At 36.9% G+C, this 18,267-nt stretch overlaps 1 protein-coding gene and 1 long non-coding RNA gene across 3 annotated transcripts in view; one reads left to right on the forward strand and one right to left on the reverse strand.

Moving 5' to 3' along the window:
- Window positions 1–974: 974 nt before the first annotated feature.
- On the reverse strand, window positions 975–6,216 carry LOC136555696 (uncharacterized). The gene is made up of 2 exons (XR_010783528.1): window positions 6,165–6,216; window positions 975–3,089 (listed from the first exon to the last, which is right to left on the reverse strand). It is a non-coding gene; the product is annotated as an uncharacterized lncRNA (long non-coding RNA).
- The window catches only part of CLNK (cytokine dependent hematopoietic cell linker), a 30,595-nt gene continuing 15,389 nt past the window's right edge, over window positions 3,062–18,267 (forward strand). Inside the window, exons 1-10 of one of the 2 annotated variants that reach the window (XM_066549193.1) lie at window positions 3,062–3,152; window positions 3,275–3,346; window positions 4,346–4,395; window positions 7,723–7,757; window positions 10,211–10,373; window positions 12,071–12,147; window positions 12,448–12,493; window positions 14,667–14,695; window positions 15,008–15,027; window positions 16,461–16,589. In XM_066549193.1, coding sequence (XP_066405290.1) covers window positions 4,371–4,395; window positions 7,723–7,757; window positions 10,211–10,373; window positions 12,071–12,147; window positions 12,448–12,493; window positions 14,667–14,695; window positions 15,008–15,027; window positions 16,461–16,589 — 524 coding nt within the window. In that variant the 5' untranslated portion in view covers window positions 3,062–3,152; window positions 3,275–3,346; window positions 4,346–4,370. Of the gene's footprint in view, window positions 3,153–3,274; window positions 3,347–4,345; window positions 4,396–7,685; window positions 7,758–10,210; window positions 10,374–12,070; window positions 12,148–12,447; window positions 12,494–14,666; window positions 14,696–15,007; window positions 15,028–16,460; window positions 16,590–18,267 lie in introns of those variants that run through there. The other variant, XM_066549192.1, reaches the window with a different exon arrangement.

An 18,267-nucleotide genomic window follows, 5' to 3' on the forward strand; every position in this document is an offset into this window, starting at 1 on the left:
GGCTAAACCTAAACCTTAATAGCAACCCAAACCCTGCTTTGAAGTAAAAGCATCTACAGACATAGATGCAACCAGAAGACAAAATCAACAGCACTTTCAAACCAAGTGAAGGACCTTGTGATTGCCAAGTGCCCCACAGTCCAGTCACACTGACATGGGTGGTGCACATACCACCTTCAGTAGCTGTTTCAGGAAACAGGATCTGAATGAGAGCATCCCTTAATAGCCACCCTGGCAACAATTCATTTAGAAAATAGCTATAAGCCATGGATTGGTAAAATCAGAGTGTTAAATAGTATGATGCTTTTGTTGTTTTAAGTAGCCCATAAAATATAATTTGACCTCTTTTAATAGTAGGAATTGAAAAGCAAATATGAAATACAAATGTGATTTTCTCTCCACAGACCTGAGAGCTGCCTGTTTTTCAAACTGGGGACTGACCCCCTTTAGATGTCTACAGTCATGGAGCACAGAGATGCATGCTTCATGTTTTATTCCTTCTAGAAAAACTCCTTTTACCTTCAGATTGTTGTTTTATCTCCATTTTTCAGTTGCATCCACCTATTTTCCCTTGGTTTATGCATCCTTTGGACAAAGACTAATTTTACAATTGTGCCTCATCGGTCACAGGAGGACTGTTCTATGATAGGAGCTCTCAAATATATCTGCAAAACCAAATAAATATGCAAATGACTGTAAAAATAAGTAACAATAAAACCAAATAACCAAAATGATGTTTAAGCAAGTCTGGATATTTTGGGTCAGATTAGGCAATTTAAAGTCTGTCATGAAGAAGGATTTGACATGAATACAGTAGAGCCTTTGCAATGTAGCAACTGATTGAACAAAACATCAGGCAATATTTCAGTGTTACATGAAAAGTATTGCAGTCAGAGGAGAGCTAGTAAATATGATCACTACTTTTCTTCTTGTTGGTTCACTGTTGAAACAGAAGAAAAGAGAGACAATCAAAATAAGAGGAAATGGACTTTTGTCTCTTTTAATCATCTGTACTTAGCCAACTTTTATTCCTAACAAGTAAAATTTATTCTGGTAACAATCCCCTTAAATGCTGTGAAATAAATAAAGTTTCAAATGGAGCATCTTAAAATTTGCCTAATAACTTCATGGTTCTTGGAAATTATAAGATCTTTGAAACAAACACTTTTATACAATCAATTCATCATAAATTAAGCATAACATTGCAACAGAACAATAGAACAATCAAGATGAATTCAGTTGACTTTAATATAAATATAATTTCTATTTCTGTAGGTGTTCCATTACAATTGGTCAGCATTTAAATATGAGTCAATCATGGCCTAAAATGAAGTCTATCCTCACTTTTTTGCTCCAATATTTCTTCTGGCCATGCATAATGTAACTTGAATCTTGAGAGGAATGGGTATTGCTGCTCTGTCTATTCCTCTAGTCTGCACTATCAAAAACACACTAAGGATTTTGTATCTGGTGAGTCTGGTATGAGTATCATAAGTGGAAAAACTTATACAACATACCCAGGTGAACTAAATTCTACATTTTAAGTAAAAAGAGGGGAAATGGTCCTAAATTGCATTAAAGAAAATCCCACATTTTTGCAGGAGGAAACAATATTGCTGTAGTATTGACCAGAGAATAAAGAAAATTCTGTGAAGGAAAGATGCTTTGGCCCTATAATTAGACATGGGGATTTAAAAAATGGCATACCAATATTTTACAGCAAAAATGGTGAAAAATACTTCTTTTTAAGCAAGGTCAGGATTTTATTAACATAGAACATGCAGAAAGTCATAAATGTCCTCATGGCCTCAGCCAGGATAAGTTTCTGATAAATCCTGAGCCATGTATGTTACTATTCACCGTAACGTAACGTGTATGTAGTTCTGATGGACTCACAGAGATATCAGTAAAACCTCAGTGCTGCATCTCACACAAAGACAAAAACTACCAAACAGACCAAAGGAGCTCCCTGCTGCAGGTAAAGGAGAACCTGCAGAAGGTCACTCTGCAGGTGCATGTTGGGAAATTTGCCACAGGAAGGGGCAGGGAGGAATGAGGTAAATTCAAACACACAAAAATTTTGTTCACTGTATGTATAATACTCACGCAACAGCCTTTTGCATTTGTAATACAGACTGCCTTGGGGGAGCTGGAGGAAGAGTTTTGCAAGGAATGAAACTGTTCTTTTAAAAGACAAAAAATTATACATGAATGATAAAGAGCACTGAGATGACAGAATTCAGTTACCTGTTCATATTCCACATGCTCCAGAGACATATCACTGCAGTATAGATTTAACCACTTATCCAAAATTCTCTATAGCTATAGCAACTGCTAAAGCACACCTCTCCTGCTAAATCCACAGCTGAAAATAAACATATCTAGTCTTTCTTCTAAAATTTGCATCTTTGCATTTAAGCCCTTTAGTATTTCCACAATAAACTGTCTAACATGACATTTAAAAAGTTCATTAGCAATGTGTGCATTTAAATACTGATTAAAATGTGTGTGCGGGGGTGGTTTTTGTTTGGTTGTTTGTTTGATTGTTTGTTTCAAATAGGTTTTGGAGCATGTTTGTAAATAAAAACTGAGACCTGACTTGACAGCACTGATTATGGGATCTATGAATTTAAATGAGTTTGGGTAGGTCCAAAAGGACATGACCGCCTTTTCATTTGTAGGAATTATTTCTGAGATAAACCTAACTCTTTTTGCTGAAAACACTGAAATGTCCAGTAGTCAAAAGGTAAAAGTAGAAATCATCTCAGTTTTTGTTTCAAGGATTTGTAAATCAGTATTATTTCACTGAGTAAAATGAGGAGTTCTGTTTCTAAGAGAGGTTCAAGTACAATCAGAAGTAGAGAGGCCAAGAGAACTGAGCTCTGTTGTTTTGGTATCTACACCACTGGTGTTTAGCAACTATTTTACCAGCAATAGAGATCTTGGATATGTGCCCCTGGGTTTTAATTCCCATTCAGTTGAATTCAATAAGTACCCTATTCTAATGTAACCAAAACAGTGGATGCAGGAATTCAGTTTCCAGCTTTCCGTTCCCTCGGCAGGAAATCTTTGCTCTTTTTTCCAAATCACTGAAAAGAAAAAAAAAACAGGAAAATATTCAGAGAATGAAAATGTTTGAGATAGAGAAGAAGGTAATAATTTACATATGTGCATTGAAAAGTTTTGAAAATTAGTTTTGGAGCTCTGCTTGCTATTGCATTTCTTTCCCACTTACTGTTGCTCTCTAACAGCAAACTTTGTTCAATTCTGTCAGACCCAGCAGGAAAACAGTAGAATATCACCCAGCAGATTCAAACAGCAGGAAAACAGCTTTGCCAAAAAATAAGTAAGTAAATAAATTATTTTTTAAATCACTGATAAGTAATATAAATAAAAGTTTTATTGTAGATGTGTCCATGCTGTTATCACACACTCTAGTACACTCGTGTGGTTTACAGCTTGCTCCCTGAATAGGAAACCATTCAGCTTCACCCTGTGTTCAAAAGCTGCTGCTAATCTAAGTTATTTTGTAATTGTAAGAGTGGGCTAGTTGAAACTCTGAGATTTGTGGTGGTATTTCCCAAACTTTAGGCAATTCCAAGGGTGGATGCTTAGCTACAGCTAAAATGAGTGCGCATTAATGCAGTCTTAATGTGATCCCTGGCCAAATCTTCATTGCAAAATAGCTTTTGATGTTGCTTCTGAATACTAAGTACTGCTACTGCAATGGTCCACAAATGTTTCTGGGCAGGCTGATATAGAGCTACAGTCTGGGTAAATTCTAGGAACAGTCTAGCTACAGTCCAGTGGGTAAAGAGGGTCATGGTGAGAGAACCAACACCAGAGTAAGGCTTATGTGGTTCTTCCACACCCAGTATATCTCATATATTCTCCATGGCAGAGGAATAACAGGATGGAAGAATACCACATCAGGTCTAGGGAAGGTGTTATACTTATTTAGCAGAATGGGAAGGGAGCCATGTGGAGTGGCACAGCTGCATGTGGAAAGAGTTTTGGCTCTTATCTCCCTAAGGAAATTCATCCCTCCAATAATACACTGAATATGTAAAGCATCAATAAGGCTGTTACAATATTTATGTCTAAAATGAATGTTTGCAAAATGAGTAAAGCTCTCTGCAACAAACTTGGAGCTGTAAATGAACATAAAATGTAAGGTTTGACCCAAGATTGTTGAATTTCCAAATCTGCAAAGTCATTTCTCAAATGCACTTATTATCCTTGCAACTTTCACTCATTAATTTAAACTGGACTCTTTGAGAAGTTTCATAGAACAATGGAAATTTCTAATATTTAAGGGGATTTTTTTCTATTTTTCTGTATTTAGATCTTGCCCAAACATACATGAAGCAATGAATCCAAATAGACATCGGAAAGGTAAAATCCCTTCACTGCTGAAAAAGGAAGTACTGTAGTATATCTATGTAGCCTGTTTCTTACTCAGAGCCAGTAAAAGTCTGTGATAGATCTGAACATTTTAATATCATAAAAATTAAAATGAATTGGTAGGAAAAATGAAAAGTAATGGATATACACTTAGGGGATACCCACTAATGCAGACAACTAAAACATATTTACTTCCACTGTGCACCAAAAAATGTTTGGCTTCATGATGGTATACACTGCAAAAAGGCAGGAGTAAGTTATTCTCTTGATGCAGACTGAAAACATTAGCTTGGCTGATGGCTTCTAGAAAGAAACTGAGGGACCTTTCTCTTTTTCCTCTGCTGCTGCCTTTGAAGGTCTCTCCTCATTTTGCTGTTTACTGTTCCAAAACAACAAGACAATGATATAGGATCTCTAAATCTGTTTCTATGACAGATTATTGTCAGTAGCAAGCATGTGTTTAAACTACATTAATTTCAAAAGCAAATCACTTCATTTACTTAAATTCTTTGTCAATGACACTGCGGTTCACAACTGTAGCTGAGCCGAAACATTTAATGCAAAGCATATAAAATTATCTAACTAAAAAGTTAGATGGCACAACTAGCCAGATAAATTTATTTGATGTACCATATGTTTATAGTGCTATGTGAAGTTTGCTTAAATGCATTTAATATCCATATAATATAAAGATTTAGATTTAGGGCTGGAAAAAGCAGTTCTGGGAAAAAAAAAAACAGCAATCAATCATCTAACTGCAAATCTTTTATTGTTGTGGATAGCTGGCCTTAGCTGAAATGCCCACCATAACTGGTATTTATTCACATGCCTTTTTCATGTCTCTGAAGTGAAACCTGCCTAATCTTTTACTTGGTACTCTAATTAAACCTGTATTATTCAGGAAGCTTGTTTGTCTAGCCCCTCTAAATGCTTTAGGAAAATGCCTGCATACCTGAGCAGGACAAGGCTTTGCATCATAATTTTGGGCAAGACAGTAAAAAAGTGACTCTGAAAACGTCTACACAGTTCTTCCTCACAGCATTTCCAGCTTCAGGGTTTTTTCTACTGAAGTGGTTAGGATACGCCCTTGCAGGATCACAAAGTTTATTAAATCGCAGCCCACAATTCTTTATCATTTTCTGCCACTGGCTGAAACACCACAGTGACCTATAAAAAACCACCGTGCATTCATAGATTCAGAGAAGCCAATGGGAACAGATTTACCTTCTGCTTTCCCACTTAAAGTGTTATGATTTTGATGTTGGATTTTTGTGCACAAATTCCTAACCTGTCACCCTTTTAAATAAAACTTTTTTAGGTCACCATGAAAAGTCAAGTCAATAAAACACACTGTTTTATTCCATTGCAAATTAAAGAGAAGATATTTTTTTCCATTTTGTCCTTTGACATCAGGCATTCTCTGTCAACTGGCAGAAACACACCCACATGTATGCCACAGAAATATAACATCTTACTATTATAAGTGATAGTCTCTATCTATCAATTTCACAGGCAATGCAGCAAAGCAATGAAAAATTTCCAGACTGAATAAAACATGCTGAGTCCCTATAGCTTGAGGAGACTCTAGCCTGTGCCAGCTTTAAATCTTTAGCTTGCAGTGAAAAAAATTATGCCAGAAGGTCCAGCTGATTGCAGTTACCATCTTCATTATGAAAATTATATTCTTAAATAACAGGAAGAGTGATTTCTCACTGGTTTGCACTCCTCAGCTAGCACAGAGCAAATATTTAGGCAGTTACCTCACATAGAGGGCAGACACATGGAAAAGCAGCACCAGTGCTGTTCCCTTCACTGGCCCAGTGCAAAGGAGGCCTAAGAAGAAAGAGGCAGATGGAGTTCATCCCACCTTCAGTGATTCCTGCAGAACAGAAGAGATGATAAACTGACCAGGACATCAAATTGTAAAGTGATATTGGATAGCAATACATCACCCCACAGGCTTGTGTCAAACAGTCCCTTTTTAGCATTAAGCCATGAAATCCATGGGCAATAGCATTGATGTTTACCACTGTAACTCACTTTTTTATTGTTGAGGATAAATCAGCCAAGCTTGTTTTATGAACAGAAGTATAAAGGCTACAAATTAAGACACTGCCTTTTTTATTATCATACTGGTAACACCTTTAACTGGACTTACTTCTGATTAGCACCAATATAACTAAACAGAAAATCAGACAAGTAGCTTGCATGAATAAGTCTCCTTCCCTGTCACCCAGGAATGATCCTCTGAGCAGACATTAAAGTACTACATATATTGAATAAATGAGCATTCAATGCCATCTGCTGGGGTATACAAAAATATGCAATACCAGGCTCACAGGACCAGAGTGACAAATGCAAAAAGGGTGTTTAGGCAGAAACTTGCTTCTTCCAAAACACAGCTGTAAGGGACGGTTGTGGGATGCTGGCTGTCCTTAATACCCTTCAGCTATGGGGTACAACCCCTGGACAAGAAGTAGTTCTGGTTTTAACTCTCTCCTTAGCATAAAAGTGTTTCAGTGCACAATTATCCCTTTTTTCCTACGTATTACAACCTGTGGTAATTATTTGTTCTTGGTTGATCTTGATAGAAAGACTTTCATGCTCTGCTTTTGAAATCAGGTCATTATGTAGCCAGAGATTCAAGATTTGTGAGGTTACAGGCAGCCTAAGGATTGAAACAGTCCAGAATGAGAGCACATGCTGGGCAAGGTGATACCATGGCTGTTTTGCATTAAAGAGTCACTGGGTTAAATGTGTAAATCAGGCTAAGTGCAGAAGTTGGGAGTCTCTGTTCACCAGCTCTTTGGCCCTATAGCTCATGCACTCCTGGTTATACCATGAAACAGCTTCATGGGCAGACAAATACCACTGAGAACAGTTTATAGCCTGATAGCTGGAGTGTTCTCAGATTTGGGATTTTCCTCTGCTACAAAGAGAACAAAACATGTTTCTATTCACAGAGGGATTTCCAGGAGTCCCAGAGATCTCAAAGTTCTGCACCAAGAAGCAAAACTCAGGAGAGAGACAGGAGTTCAAGCACATCCTTTTTTGGGTGTTTTTGGTGGGCGGGCTTAGATGTGCTCATGATTGTGAATCCCATTTCCACACAGCTACTTCCTCATGCATTGTACAGGTCCACAAACTCCTGGGTGGACCCGCTTCATGTCCTTTTTTCCATATCTCTAAAATACTGCAAATAAATACTCTAAAAGCTGCAGTTGGCAGATATATATATTCTTTTATATAAGTTACTAGCTACTGTTATAATTTACAACAGAATGGGACCTGCTGACAGCTTTTCTCAATTTTATACAGAAAAGAGAACTATTCCGGCTAACACCTATAATTCTGTAAGTACCACATGGTTCTTCCTAAAATTTTACATTTCTTTCACTTCTTGATGAATGTTAATATCATCTTGGCTAAAATACTAACAAAAAATGCAATCATCACCGGTTTTTAATGCAAAATAAGGCATAAGAATTGTGAATTATAGATGAGAACTTTTACCTTTTTTTAGCGGGATCTAGACTGGAAAGTGACTCACTTGCCAATTCTCCATTAATGGGCTGAATCTAAAATACACCTCTATCATAAGATCAGGTAAAAATAACAGGAGTCAGGCTGAACAAGGATGTAAGTCATAAATCTCAAGATTAAATATGTAAGCAATACAAATGAAAACTGAAAAGCAAACAGAGAACATTTCAATATCTTTCCATTTGTATTTGAAATCTGGGTTTGAGTTTCAGTTCAGGCCTATAAGAGTGAAAATCCCTTTTAAATCACAAAAAGATGAAAATAAAACACAGGTCTATGTTTTAATAAGCAAGTTGGACAAACAAAGGATGACTAAAGTTTGATGCAATCAAAACTTTGCTTCAGATTTCACAGAATGATTAATAACAATCAGATGCTATATGGGATTAATACCAAATAGAAGGGAGAAACAGCACAGAGCGGAATGAGGAAAGAATGGTCAGGAAATTATTTACTTATGCTAAGACACTTAAAGAATTATTTAAGAAATTTCTGAGATATTAATTTATTCTCTTTGGGAATTCTCCAGAGTCCCGAGTTTCTAAAATTATGGAAAAGAACAGTGGTAATTACAATTTCTTCCAAGAAAGAAACCACATCCTGAGGATTTATTTGGACCTGGACTGATTATTAAACAAAGTCAATCTGAAAGCATCTTTTGGAAATAATAGGTCTGATTATGCAAATAATTGTTAATATCACATGAAGAACATCTCACCAATTCCTCAAACTAAAAGTAATTTCCTTTTCAGCAGAAATATGACTATGATAATGAGAAAGAAAACAGTAAATGTGATATATATTGATTTTTATTAGGCCTCTGTTATTTCCCAGAAGACATTCTCACAAGTACATGCCTGGTCTAGATGAAAATGATTTCATCAAATGAATGTTCTTGCACAACTGATTGAAAAAATAGCCACTCTCAGCCTAGCTGACAGTATTGCTATTGAACTGGCAAGAGTGGTGCAGAGAAGAGCCTGAAAACCCAGGTACCCTGCAAGGTCTGTCTAAGGTGTGGTGACATTTTTATGTACTGTCATAAAGACAAACCTCACCCTGCAATGTACTGTAAAGAACACTTCTGGAAGGTCTGCCTCGTGTTGTAACAAAGATGTGTACAACCTGGTGTGTGCTCACAGGAAAGTAACACTGGGGATATGAGATTCAAAGTCTCTTAAGTTGGTTGATGATCCAGGAAAGATTTAAAGTATATTTGCTTAGTGAGAAGAATAAAAAAGTATATAATTATAGGCATTAGTATAGTAAAGTTTGAAATAAAGTGGATAGTAATCAATTTATTTCATGTCCTTGGAGAGTAAAACAAATTGGCTTCAATTCTAGCACTCCAAGAGAAAAAGCATGAACTGAAAGGGCAGTTAACTAGAAGGGTAGAAGGGTAGAAGATACCTCAGGAAAATATTGATTCCCCATTAGTAATGAGAATAAAGCAAACATCAGGGAATAAATCTGAGAATAAAATAAATTTGAGAATAGAAGAGACATCAAAGAAGACCCAAGTGCATGGATGCACCTACGCTGTTGGTGACAAAATATGACTTCTAGAGGCATGGGGTATCCTGAGCTGCGATTCCTCAGCAGCAATATTGGCTCTGTACTGAAGGAAGCCAGCAGTTATGTTTCAGTGAGTAAACAGTGAAGATGAAGGGTGGAGCAGCACTCCAGAACACAACCTTGAGCAAACCTGTACAAGTGTAAAGACACATCCAGGGACATCCTGAGTCACTTTCAGCACCATATTTCCATGGACTCCACTGTTCAGTACATACCCACTATCACAATCAGTTGGACTGCACATTTGTTAGCACAAATTCCCCAAAACACTGTATGTTTTTATTTTGAAGTGTGACATTTATGATGATCTAGTTAATATATTCTTGCAAGTAACACATGTAAACAGTCAGTACAATAAAAATACCACACGGATAATATTATAATAAAAGATACACTTTCAAATGTCTGCAATGATCATAAATTAAACACTCTCATTATATTTTCAAGAGCAGAGAGGCAAAATTCAGACAGACATTTAAACTGCCTCCCAAATGGCTACTTCATGAATCTAAATTAAAAATTTAGGCACTCAAAACACTTCCTCAACTACTTTCCAACCTTTCAGTTTCCATCAGAAAATTTCCCATGCACCAAAATGCCTGGTTATGGCAATCATATATTTCCACACTGAAATCAATCTTGAACTTAAATTTATTTGTATTATCTGTATTTCTCCTCTTCTATCCAGAGTGAATACTTGACAATGAAGGGCAAGAGTGACTTCCAGCTTTCCTCTGAGCTATCTGAGGAGGAAGACAATATGTATGAGACTGTAAATTCTTCAGTGCTGGAGGCCATTCATTCTTTGAGAATCCTTCCTGCCAAACCTCTAGAAGAATCTGAATATGCAGGTAACATTTTCTGTCTGGGGAAACCGAGCAAAACTTAGAGTTGTAGGGGAGCAGTACAGACCTGGAGTTTCCTGTCCAGATTTTTTTTTAATTAAATGGTTCAATTGAAAAATAACACTGGTAGGTAGAAACATGGGAAGAGCTTTGTCTTCTTCTTCATATTCAACAGTTATCTTAATTTTAATTAGATTATGCTAAATTAATAATTACACATTGCTCTTTAATTTTAATATTACCTTCACGCGATAAATTCTATTATCCCATTTCACATGGAATGTGCAAAAAACTGGCTGATCAAACCCACAGCCATTTCAGAAAATCTCACTGCTATTTAAGCTTAGAAAACTTTAAGATGGAAAACATTAAAGAACACACCACACTTTCCTCCAGATGATAATGTAGTATCCTTTCTAAAGGAGTTCTCTGATGCTTTAAATAGCAGTAATAAGCAATTACTGTGAGTGTATTTCTCAAGCATTCTTAACTTTGTAAGGTAGCTGCATTAATCACCTTTTGGTTTACTAAAGATATTCTAAGTCACATTTAATGCCTAAACATACAGAACCAATTAATATCCCATTTATGGCAGTGAAATGTCATCCTAGCTGTGCATTGCACCAATCCAATGTAAACACTCGAGAGGTTTTAAACAGTTTTAGAAAATGGGGGGAGTCCTAGATGAGAAAGACTGGAAACCATAAACCAGACAGCTTGCTCCAGTTCACATAAACTCAGCAAACACATTTTCTACTCATTTTTGTGGGAGTTTGTTTGATGTCTAAACAAATGGATGGCTTTTAAAGTGAGTAAATTCATCAGTGTGTGAAAGGACCACAATCAGTCTGAACAACCAGATATTCTACATTATGTTCCAAGACTAATTTGTCCTTTTTATTTGGAAACCTGAAGTGAATTCCAAACACAGTTTTTATCTTGGTTAGTAGTAGAAACTTTCATTTAGAAGTCAGCATCTTTTGTTGTTTATGTAAGATTGTCCTGAACTAGCCAAAAGACATAGTTTTTGTTGTGTGATTTAAGGTAAAACACATTAAACAAAAAGCTGCTTTTTGCCTATGTATTATGCCCAGTAACTATAATGTGGCAAGATACAGGAGCGAAGAAAGGACTGAAAATATTTTTCAAAAGGGTAAATTCAATGCTAAAATTTTTGCCATCTCTTCTAGATAAATACAAGTGCCCTTGAGATGTAAAATTAATGACTGAAAAACACATGTTAGCATACAACTTAAGGATTTCCTTTTAATGGCCAGGGATGCAGTTTTTTTATTAAAAGCTAAAGTAAAAATTAAAATACTACCAAGAGAATAAAACCCCTACAACCCTCACAAAACCAGAACAACATGACAGCATTGCCAAGAGCAAAGGTTGCAATGAAAAACGAATTCGGTAATCTAACCATAGTTAAGGTCAAATGTCTGCCTTAACTGTTTACCAGCTTATGAAGGCTTTTATTTATAACCACAGTGGGGACATTAACCATAAAGCTATTACCAGGATCATGCTCGTGTTCTCAATAGAGCTGCTACAATGGTTGTTAAGTTCTGAAAAAAAAAAAAAAAAGCTATATAAATGATGAGACCTGACCTGAAAAACACATTTTGAACATTGAAACATCTCCTTCTTCAAACATTATATTACCGAATTACTCAGGCTTGATTTTTCTTCCTCTTTTGCAGATACACGGTGCTTAAGGCCTTCAGGTACCACTTCCCCAACGAGTGAGAGCCCATCTCAGCCGCCTCAACACTCAGCTGTAAGTAAAGATACTAAACCTTATTCACAAACAGATTTCCCCTTTTCTGTAATATCCCCCAAAGTGCAGTCTATTTAAAGTCTTAGCCACATCACATTCATGTGCACCAGGCAGCCCAAGTTCCTGTGAGCTGTTCCTGTTTCGCTTTGCACGGATGCCCTCGTCTCTTGCTTTCGCTCCTTGGCTGCTGGGCTTCTGCTGGGACTTAGAGGCATCCCAGCCAGGAGCAGCACCCTTTCTACTGGCCATAGCTTCTAGAATGATGGCTAACATCACATCTTTCTTTTGGTTTATTAACAGATTCACACATTTGATCCGGAGGGGAGAACAGTGCCAAATGTAAGAGGTATAATTTAAAAAAAATCCACCCATTTTTGCAAGCAGAAATAGTAATTTCTACTTCCATAATTACCTTTTGTACATAGGCAGAGATTACACATGATAGAATAGACACGGTTTTCAGAACAGCAGCTGCTTTCCAAAACAATCATCCTGCAAATTTTGCAATACTCTTTCAACTATCTAACACTGAAGTAATTATTTACAGAAGGAGATATATTTTATCTCAGGAGTTGTCTGCTCCTACAAGGGGAGAAAAAAAGGCCCTTCAGTTTAAAAACCAGATTTTCCTTTTTGCTATGTTGTAAGGATATAAGGGGCAGGGAGCCAATGTCTCCTGAACTTTTTCACCAAAAGCGTGCAAGATCCCCATTGGGCTTTACTTCTAATAACATAATTCTTTTTCACTCCCTATCCTTCTCAGGGTTTTTCCATTAATTTACTGTAAAACATAATCTAATAACCATTTTTAACTAGTAATACCAAATTTACCAATTCCCACTAGGGACTTACATCCTAGGGTGACTATTTACAAAGGCTTTTGGACAATGTTCTGACCTACTCAGAATATGCTAATGGTGGGGTACCTCACCTAGCATATTTTTTTCTCTGCTGCTTTACCTTTAACCCTAAATTTGCTTCAAAATCCTTTAATTTTGAGTCAAAAATGTACCTTTAATTTTTGTTCTGTTTCTTGTGGTGAAATGAGAGAAAGGCAATCTTATTCTTCAAGAGCCTAATGAAGTCTCCAAATATAGTCCTCTGATTGACAGTTTCACTCAGTTGTAGGATTGTTTTAAAAGTAGGTTTCTATACCCTTTTTTACATTTCATTTACTTTGGCTATAGCAGTACCTCATGAAGTCAGCTACTGAAGGATTAAATATATGATTGTCTTTGAAAAGAAATTGTATTTTTTTTATCTTCCCATTTTCAAATCTTTGAAGACAAGGTAATATGGTCAAAAAAATTGCAATTGCCAAGCCAAGAAAATGTGACCCTTTTGTGTTTGCTGTAACAACTGATTTTTAGAAAGTATTATGATTTGACCAGCCAGAAAAATAACTCAAAGAATTCCATGTAAAACAGCATTTGCTTCCCACCCCCCCTTATTTCACACTGTAATGCAAAATGTAGAGAGAAGTAATTCCTACAGATGATGAGAAAGTAAGCACTATATAGGTTGAAAATGAAAGATTAGATTGATTCTTGTGAGCAAATCCCCATGTAGCCTGGAAAAAAGCTGAAGTGAGATAAATTCGAGTAAGCAAGCTTCAAAATCTGCAGAAATCAGTAGGTAAGGGCAGTTTGCCAGTTTATCTAAAGCTTTGAATTCCACCAGGATTTAGTAGGTTGGATTTACATGTCTCCATGCGATGTGTGCTGGTGTTAACATGAACCAAAGCCAGTACAGGAAGGTAAATTAAACTTTGGTGTTTGAGAATGCAACTGATACAAATTTTTGGTACTTCTTGAGTGAACAGTGCTTATAGAGAACACTATTATTTTTACATAATAGTTACACTGTTTTTAAATATATCCGAACATTTTTTCATATGCCCAGTGCTATTAAGTGGCCTTGCCACAAGATGGCATAAATAGCACAGAAGACTTTTTTTTCAGCAGTATTTTCTAGACATGTTAAACATTTAAGGTATCATTATTTTATTCAGAGCAATTTGTTATGGTTTATTTGAAGGAGAGCTTGACATCTGTTGCATGTGCCTTGCATTATTTAGGATTTCAGCATGTAGAACTTAGAAAAATAATTTCAATATAGCAAAAATAAAGAATTTTTTTAGTAGTAAGATGTTAATTAAATAATAAGTCATATTTTGGTATATTTGAAAAAATAGAACTGATTTCATTGGTTTTCAGTATTTTTATAAATTTCTATACAAAAATAAAAACAGACAATAAATGCATCCCCAACTCAATAAGCATATATATATGCATATAAAGTCTCTGGAAAATATTTAAATTTACAATACCTGAACAAATATCACCCTCAAATGTTTCATTCTGAAAGCAAGAGCAGAGTTCTAGAGGTAGAGCCAGGGGAAGGCAAGGAATGGGGCTGGAATGCCCATAATAATAACAACAATACCAGAATAAAGCTGTAACTTCATTTGTGAATTACTGGGTAGCACTCTACTAATAATTATTTGTAATTATTCTTAGGAGGAAGAATGAAAATACATGGATACCAGGTAAGCAGAATCTCTCATCAATTCATTTTTTTACTGGTTATTTTGCCATTTAATAGATTTTTAAAAGCAGGCTGCCATTTTGCTAGCACTAGCCAAAGGAAAAGAGAACTCCTGTCTACATTACCTCACTTGCATTCACATGAGGATGTCTTTTATTCCTCAGTGATTTTAAAATACCATGTTATAGAATGATGTTCTGTGCTGTAGAGCACATAAACCCTTTGACTCTTAATCTAAATTCCCCACATTTCTCTCAGGTAAACTAAGGGGGGGAAGAAGCTTACAGAGATTTTTGTTTCCTTTCTTTTCCAGGAGCCAACACCTCCCCCACGGTAAGATCACATCAGAGATCTCTTACCTGTGCTCCCCGGGGAACTCAGCGCTAATGAATGCTCACATCCATTGTGCTGCTCATGGTAATGAGGTGGCTGAAAGTGAGCCAGCATCCTTTCCCTGCTGCCTCTCTTTGGACTTAACAGGCTCTGATATGGAATTAGGGAGAACAAAACAGGAGCTCTAAGCATTCATAGCAGGAGCTCAGGCCTGCATCTTCAAAACCAACTTGGCTGTGCCTACAGACAAGTCAAAAGCCTAGAAATATTGAATCTGGTTCAACCCAGGTATAAATTGCTGCGGAAAAAAAATATTCCACCAATTGTATTGGTGCCTTAGGCTCTGTTCACTGTGATAATATTGACTTCATTCTCACTTAAATCAATTTGCCTTCTTTTTTTTTTGCTACACATCTAAATCATGTATGGAAATAACTGGAATATTTCCATTACTCCCACAGAAGATAGACCAAGCCCTATTCCACAAATATATTTTTCTATGATATGCTCACAAATAAAAAATTAATCACTTCTCGATTTGGTCAAACTCAAATAATAACTGCTATAATTAAAAAATACTTTCAAAAGGTCATCTAGGAATGGTGGCAAGTTTATTCCTCCATGCCTACACTGACTGCCCTAAAAGATAAAAAGAATTTTAAAATATGATTAGCATTACATATTTAGATTTGACTCTAAAAAATATGAAATAGCATAAAAGGGCAGTAAAACTTCACAAATTCAAAACCATATTAGTGCAGGAATAAGAGCATTCTCAACCCAGTATTCTACAAAATTTCAAAAATTTGTTTCTGTTTGTATTACAGTAGCCAGAATGGTTCTTAATTCTCTCACTTGACTTAATTTGAGTATGCAGTGTGCAGACACACAAGGCTCCCTCCCCAGGAGCCCACCACTGAAGGCAGCTCTGCCAGGCACCTTGGATGCACCTCTCTGTGCTACAGCTTCCAGCTGGAGCTGGGCTGTGACTGCCTGCTCTCAGAGCACAGACAGGGCATGCCCACATCCCTCAGAAAACACCAGGCCCATGGCACCTTTGAGTTTTCTTTGGGATGAAGAACATTTTTTCCTCTATGTCTGAAACTGGATTGTGTTCAGTGGAGCATACACACAGCCATACCCACCTGGAAATATCCACACTGCAGAGCTGTACTTGGCACACAAGAGCACTAGTCAGTGGCACACAGCACAGAGCACTAATGTCTTGCAAATGTAGAATATTATCCAACATTGCTGTTGCTGTTGAAGGGCCCTGAAGAGCTCCTGGATTTGAGCTTGGCTCAGCACAAATACATGGAAATACTCTCAGAAAATTCCAGTCTCTTACTTCTAGAACTTGTGCTTAAAACACAGTCCCTGCACCTCCTCCTTTTTTCCCTAATAGCTCTTTAAGGTCTATTTGACTTCTCTAGGCCTCTGAAGATGCTGCCAAAGCAGTATCAGCCCCTTCCTCCAGAGCCAAGAATAAGCAGCCAGGTCTTACACAAGAGGAACACGCTCAGCCGAGATCCCACCTTTCCAATATCAGCCGAAGTCACAAGGTACTGTGCATTCCTCAGCTTCATTCCCTGAGAATCAAAACACTCTCCCTGCTCAAACCACAAAATTTTACTTCTGTCACACCTCTGCTTTTGCTTAAGAAAGTTATTCTTTAGACAGCTGTGAATAATTGAGAGAAGTGGTACTTAGTGTAATGTGACACTGGCATTTTTTTTTAAAAAAGAAATTACAAAATAATGGTACAGGAGTAGAAAAACAGACAAAACTTTCATGAACACTTTGTTTAAAATTTTTTTCTTTAATAATATTTAGAGGTCTTGCAACCACTTTTAAGTAAAAAAATGCTATTTACTCAGCACAGTTAGGGAATCAAGTGATGGGGAAACACACTGATTGCAGCAGAGATACAGAAACTCACTCCACATCCCAAAGACATTACACGCAGCAAAAGAAATGACTCATCTGTAGGCAGAAGTTTGGCTTCAGCCCATGGGACCAATGAATCCAAGCTAGAAATCACTTCTTGCCCTTTCCATTTTGCACTCCTCAGCCACACAAGACCCTTGGGCATTCAGCATCCTGACATGGCAGTGAGGAGGAGCCACCTGAAGCACTAAGACTCATGCCCAGCTGTATGACCCAGCACATGCTTGTGCCAGGTTAGGAGTCTGGGTGTTTTTTCCACACAACACATACCTGGTCAGATGAGCATGAACACACTCTGCTCACTGCCACACAAGCAGATGTGTGCCTGCTGTGTGACCAAAATTCACATTCATAACAGGGGACAGTGTTGGACTCATGCTGGGAACAGGAATGACACAAATCCAGGGGTTATGATGCTCAAATGACTCCTAGAGCAGCCAGAAGCTGTGTCAATCTTGTCCATCCTCCCTTAAATTATTTCAATTTCAGCTCATCAGGATGGAATTTTGCTTCATTTTACAGAGGTCACTTCAAATCCTTTGGGTAGAAAATAAGCTTACAAATCAAGAAAATAATCTTTGGCTTAAAGTATGTATTTAATGAGTGAGCTCTAATTATGGGTCATTGAGGTTGTGTTTTTTTCCTGAATGGTGCTTAAATTTTTTCATGGCTTAGGTTCCAAAATATGTTGTTTGCTAAGACATTTTATTAATATGAAGTAGCTTCATATTCAGATGCAAGACCTGACAGAGCTGCAAAGTTCCAAATCTCACAACTGATCTCCTCCCTTGATAGGGCAGCACAGATTGAAAGCTTTTTGATAAATGTTATAATCCATGCTGTCAGCAGATATCAGTGTGCAGAGCACTTTGATTTAAAAGGTCCTATTATAAAGCCAAATTCTGTAATATAAATACATGTCATGGCTATTGTACTAGGGGTTTTTATTACATGAGTAAAACAGAAGTAGAACAGAATAAGACAACACAATATCTGGGGACGGCACTTGACAAATTTGCTGCAAGCACTTCACTCAAAATATTTCTCACCCATCCTCAGTCCACTTACAGCTTTGTAAGGAGAAAACAGACCCATGAGCTGCAGAGGGAAGCAGTATGGCACCACAGCTTACAGTCCTTTTTCTAGACTGAAAGCAAAGCTGTCCAACCATAGATGTGACTTAGGAGTGCAAGTCTTGTTTTCCAATAAAATTTGGAAGACTTATAAAATTTAACACATCATTATTTATACACTCAAAAAAATAGCTTTATTAAAAAATAGGGAAGTGCAAGA

This window comes from Molothrus aeneus, chromosome 4 (assembly GCF_037042795.1).
Source record: "Molothrus aeneus isolate 106 chromosome 4, BPBGC_Maene_1.0, whole genome shotgun sequence".
Taxonomy (NCBI): domain Eukaryota; kingdom Metazoa; phylum Chordata; class Aves; order Passeriformes; family Icteridae; genus Molothrus; species Molothrus aeneus.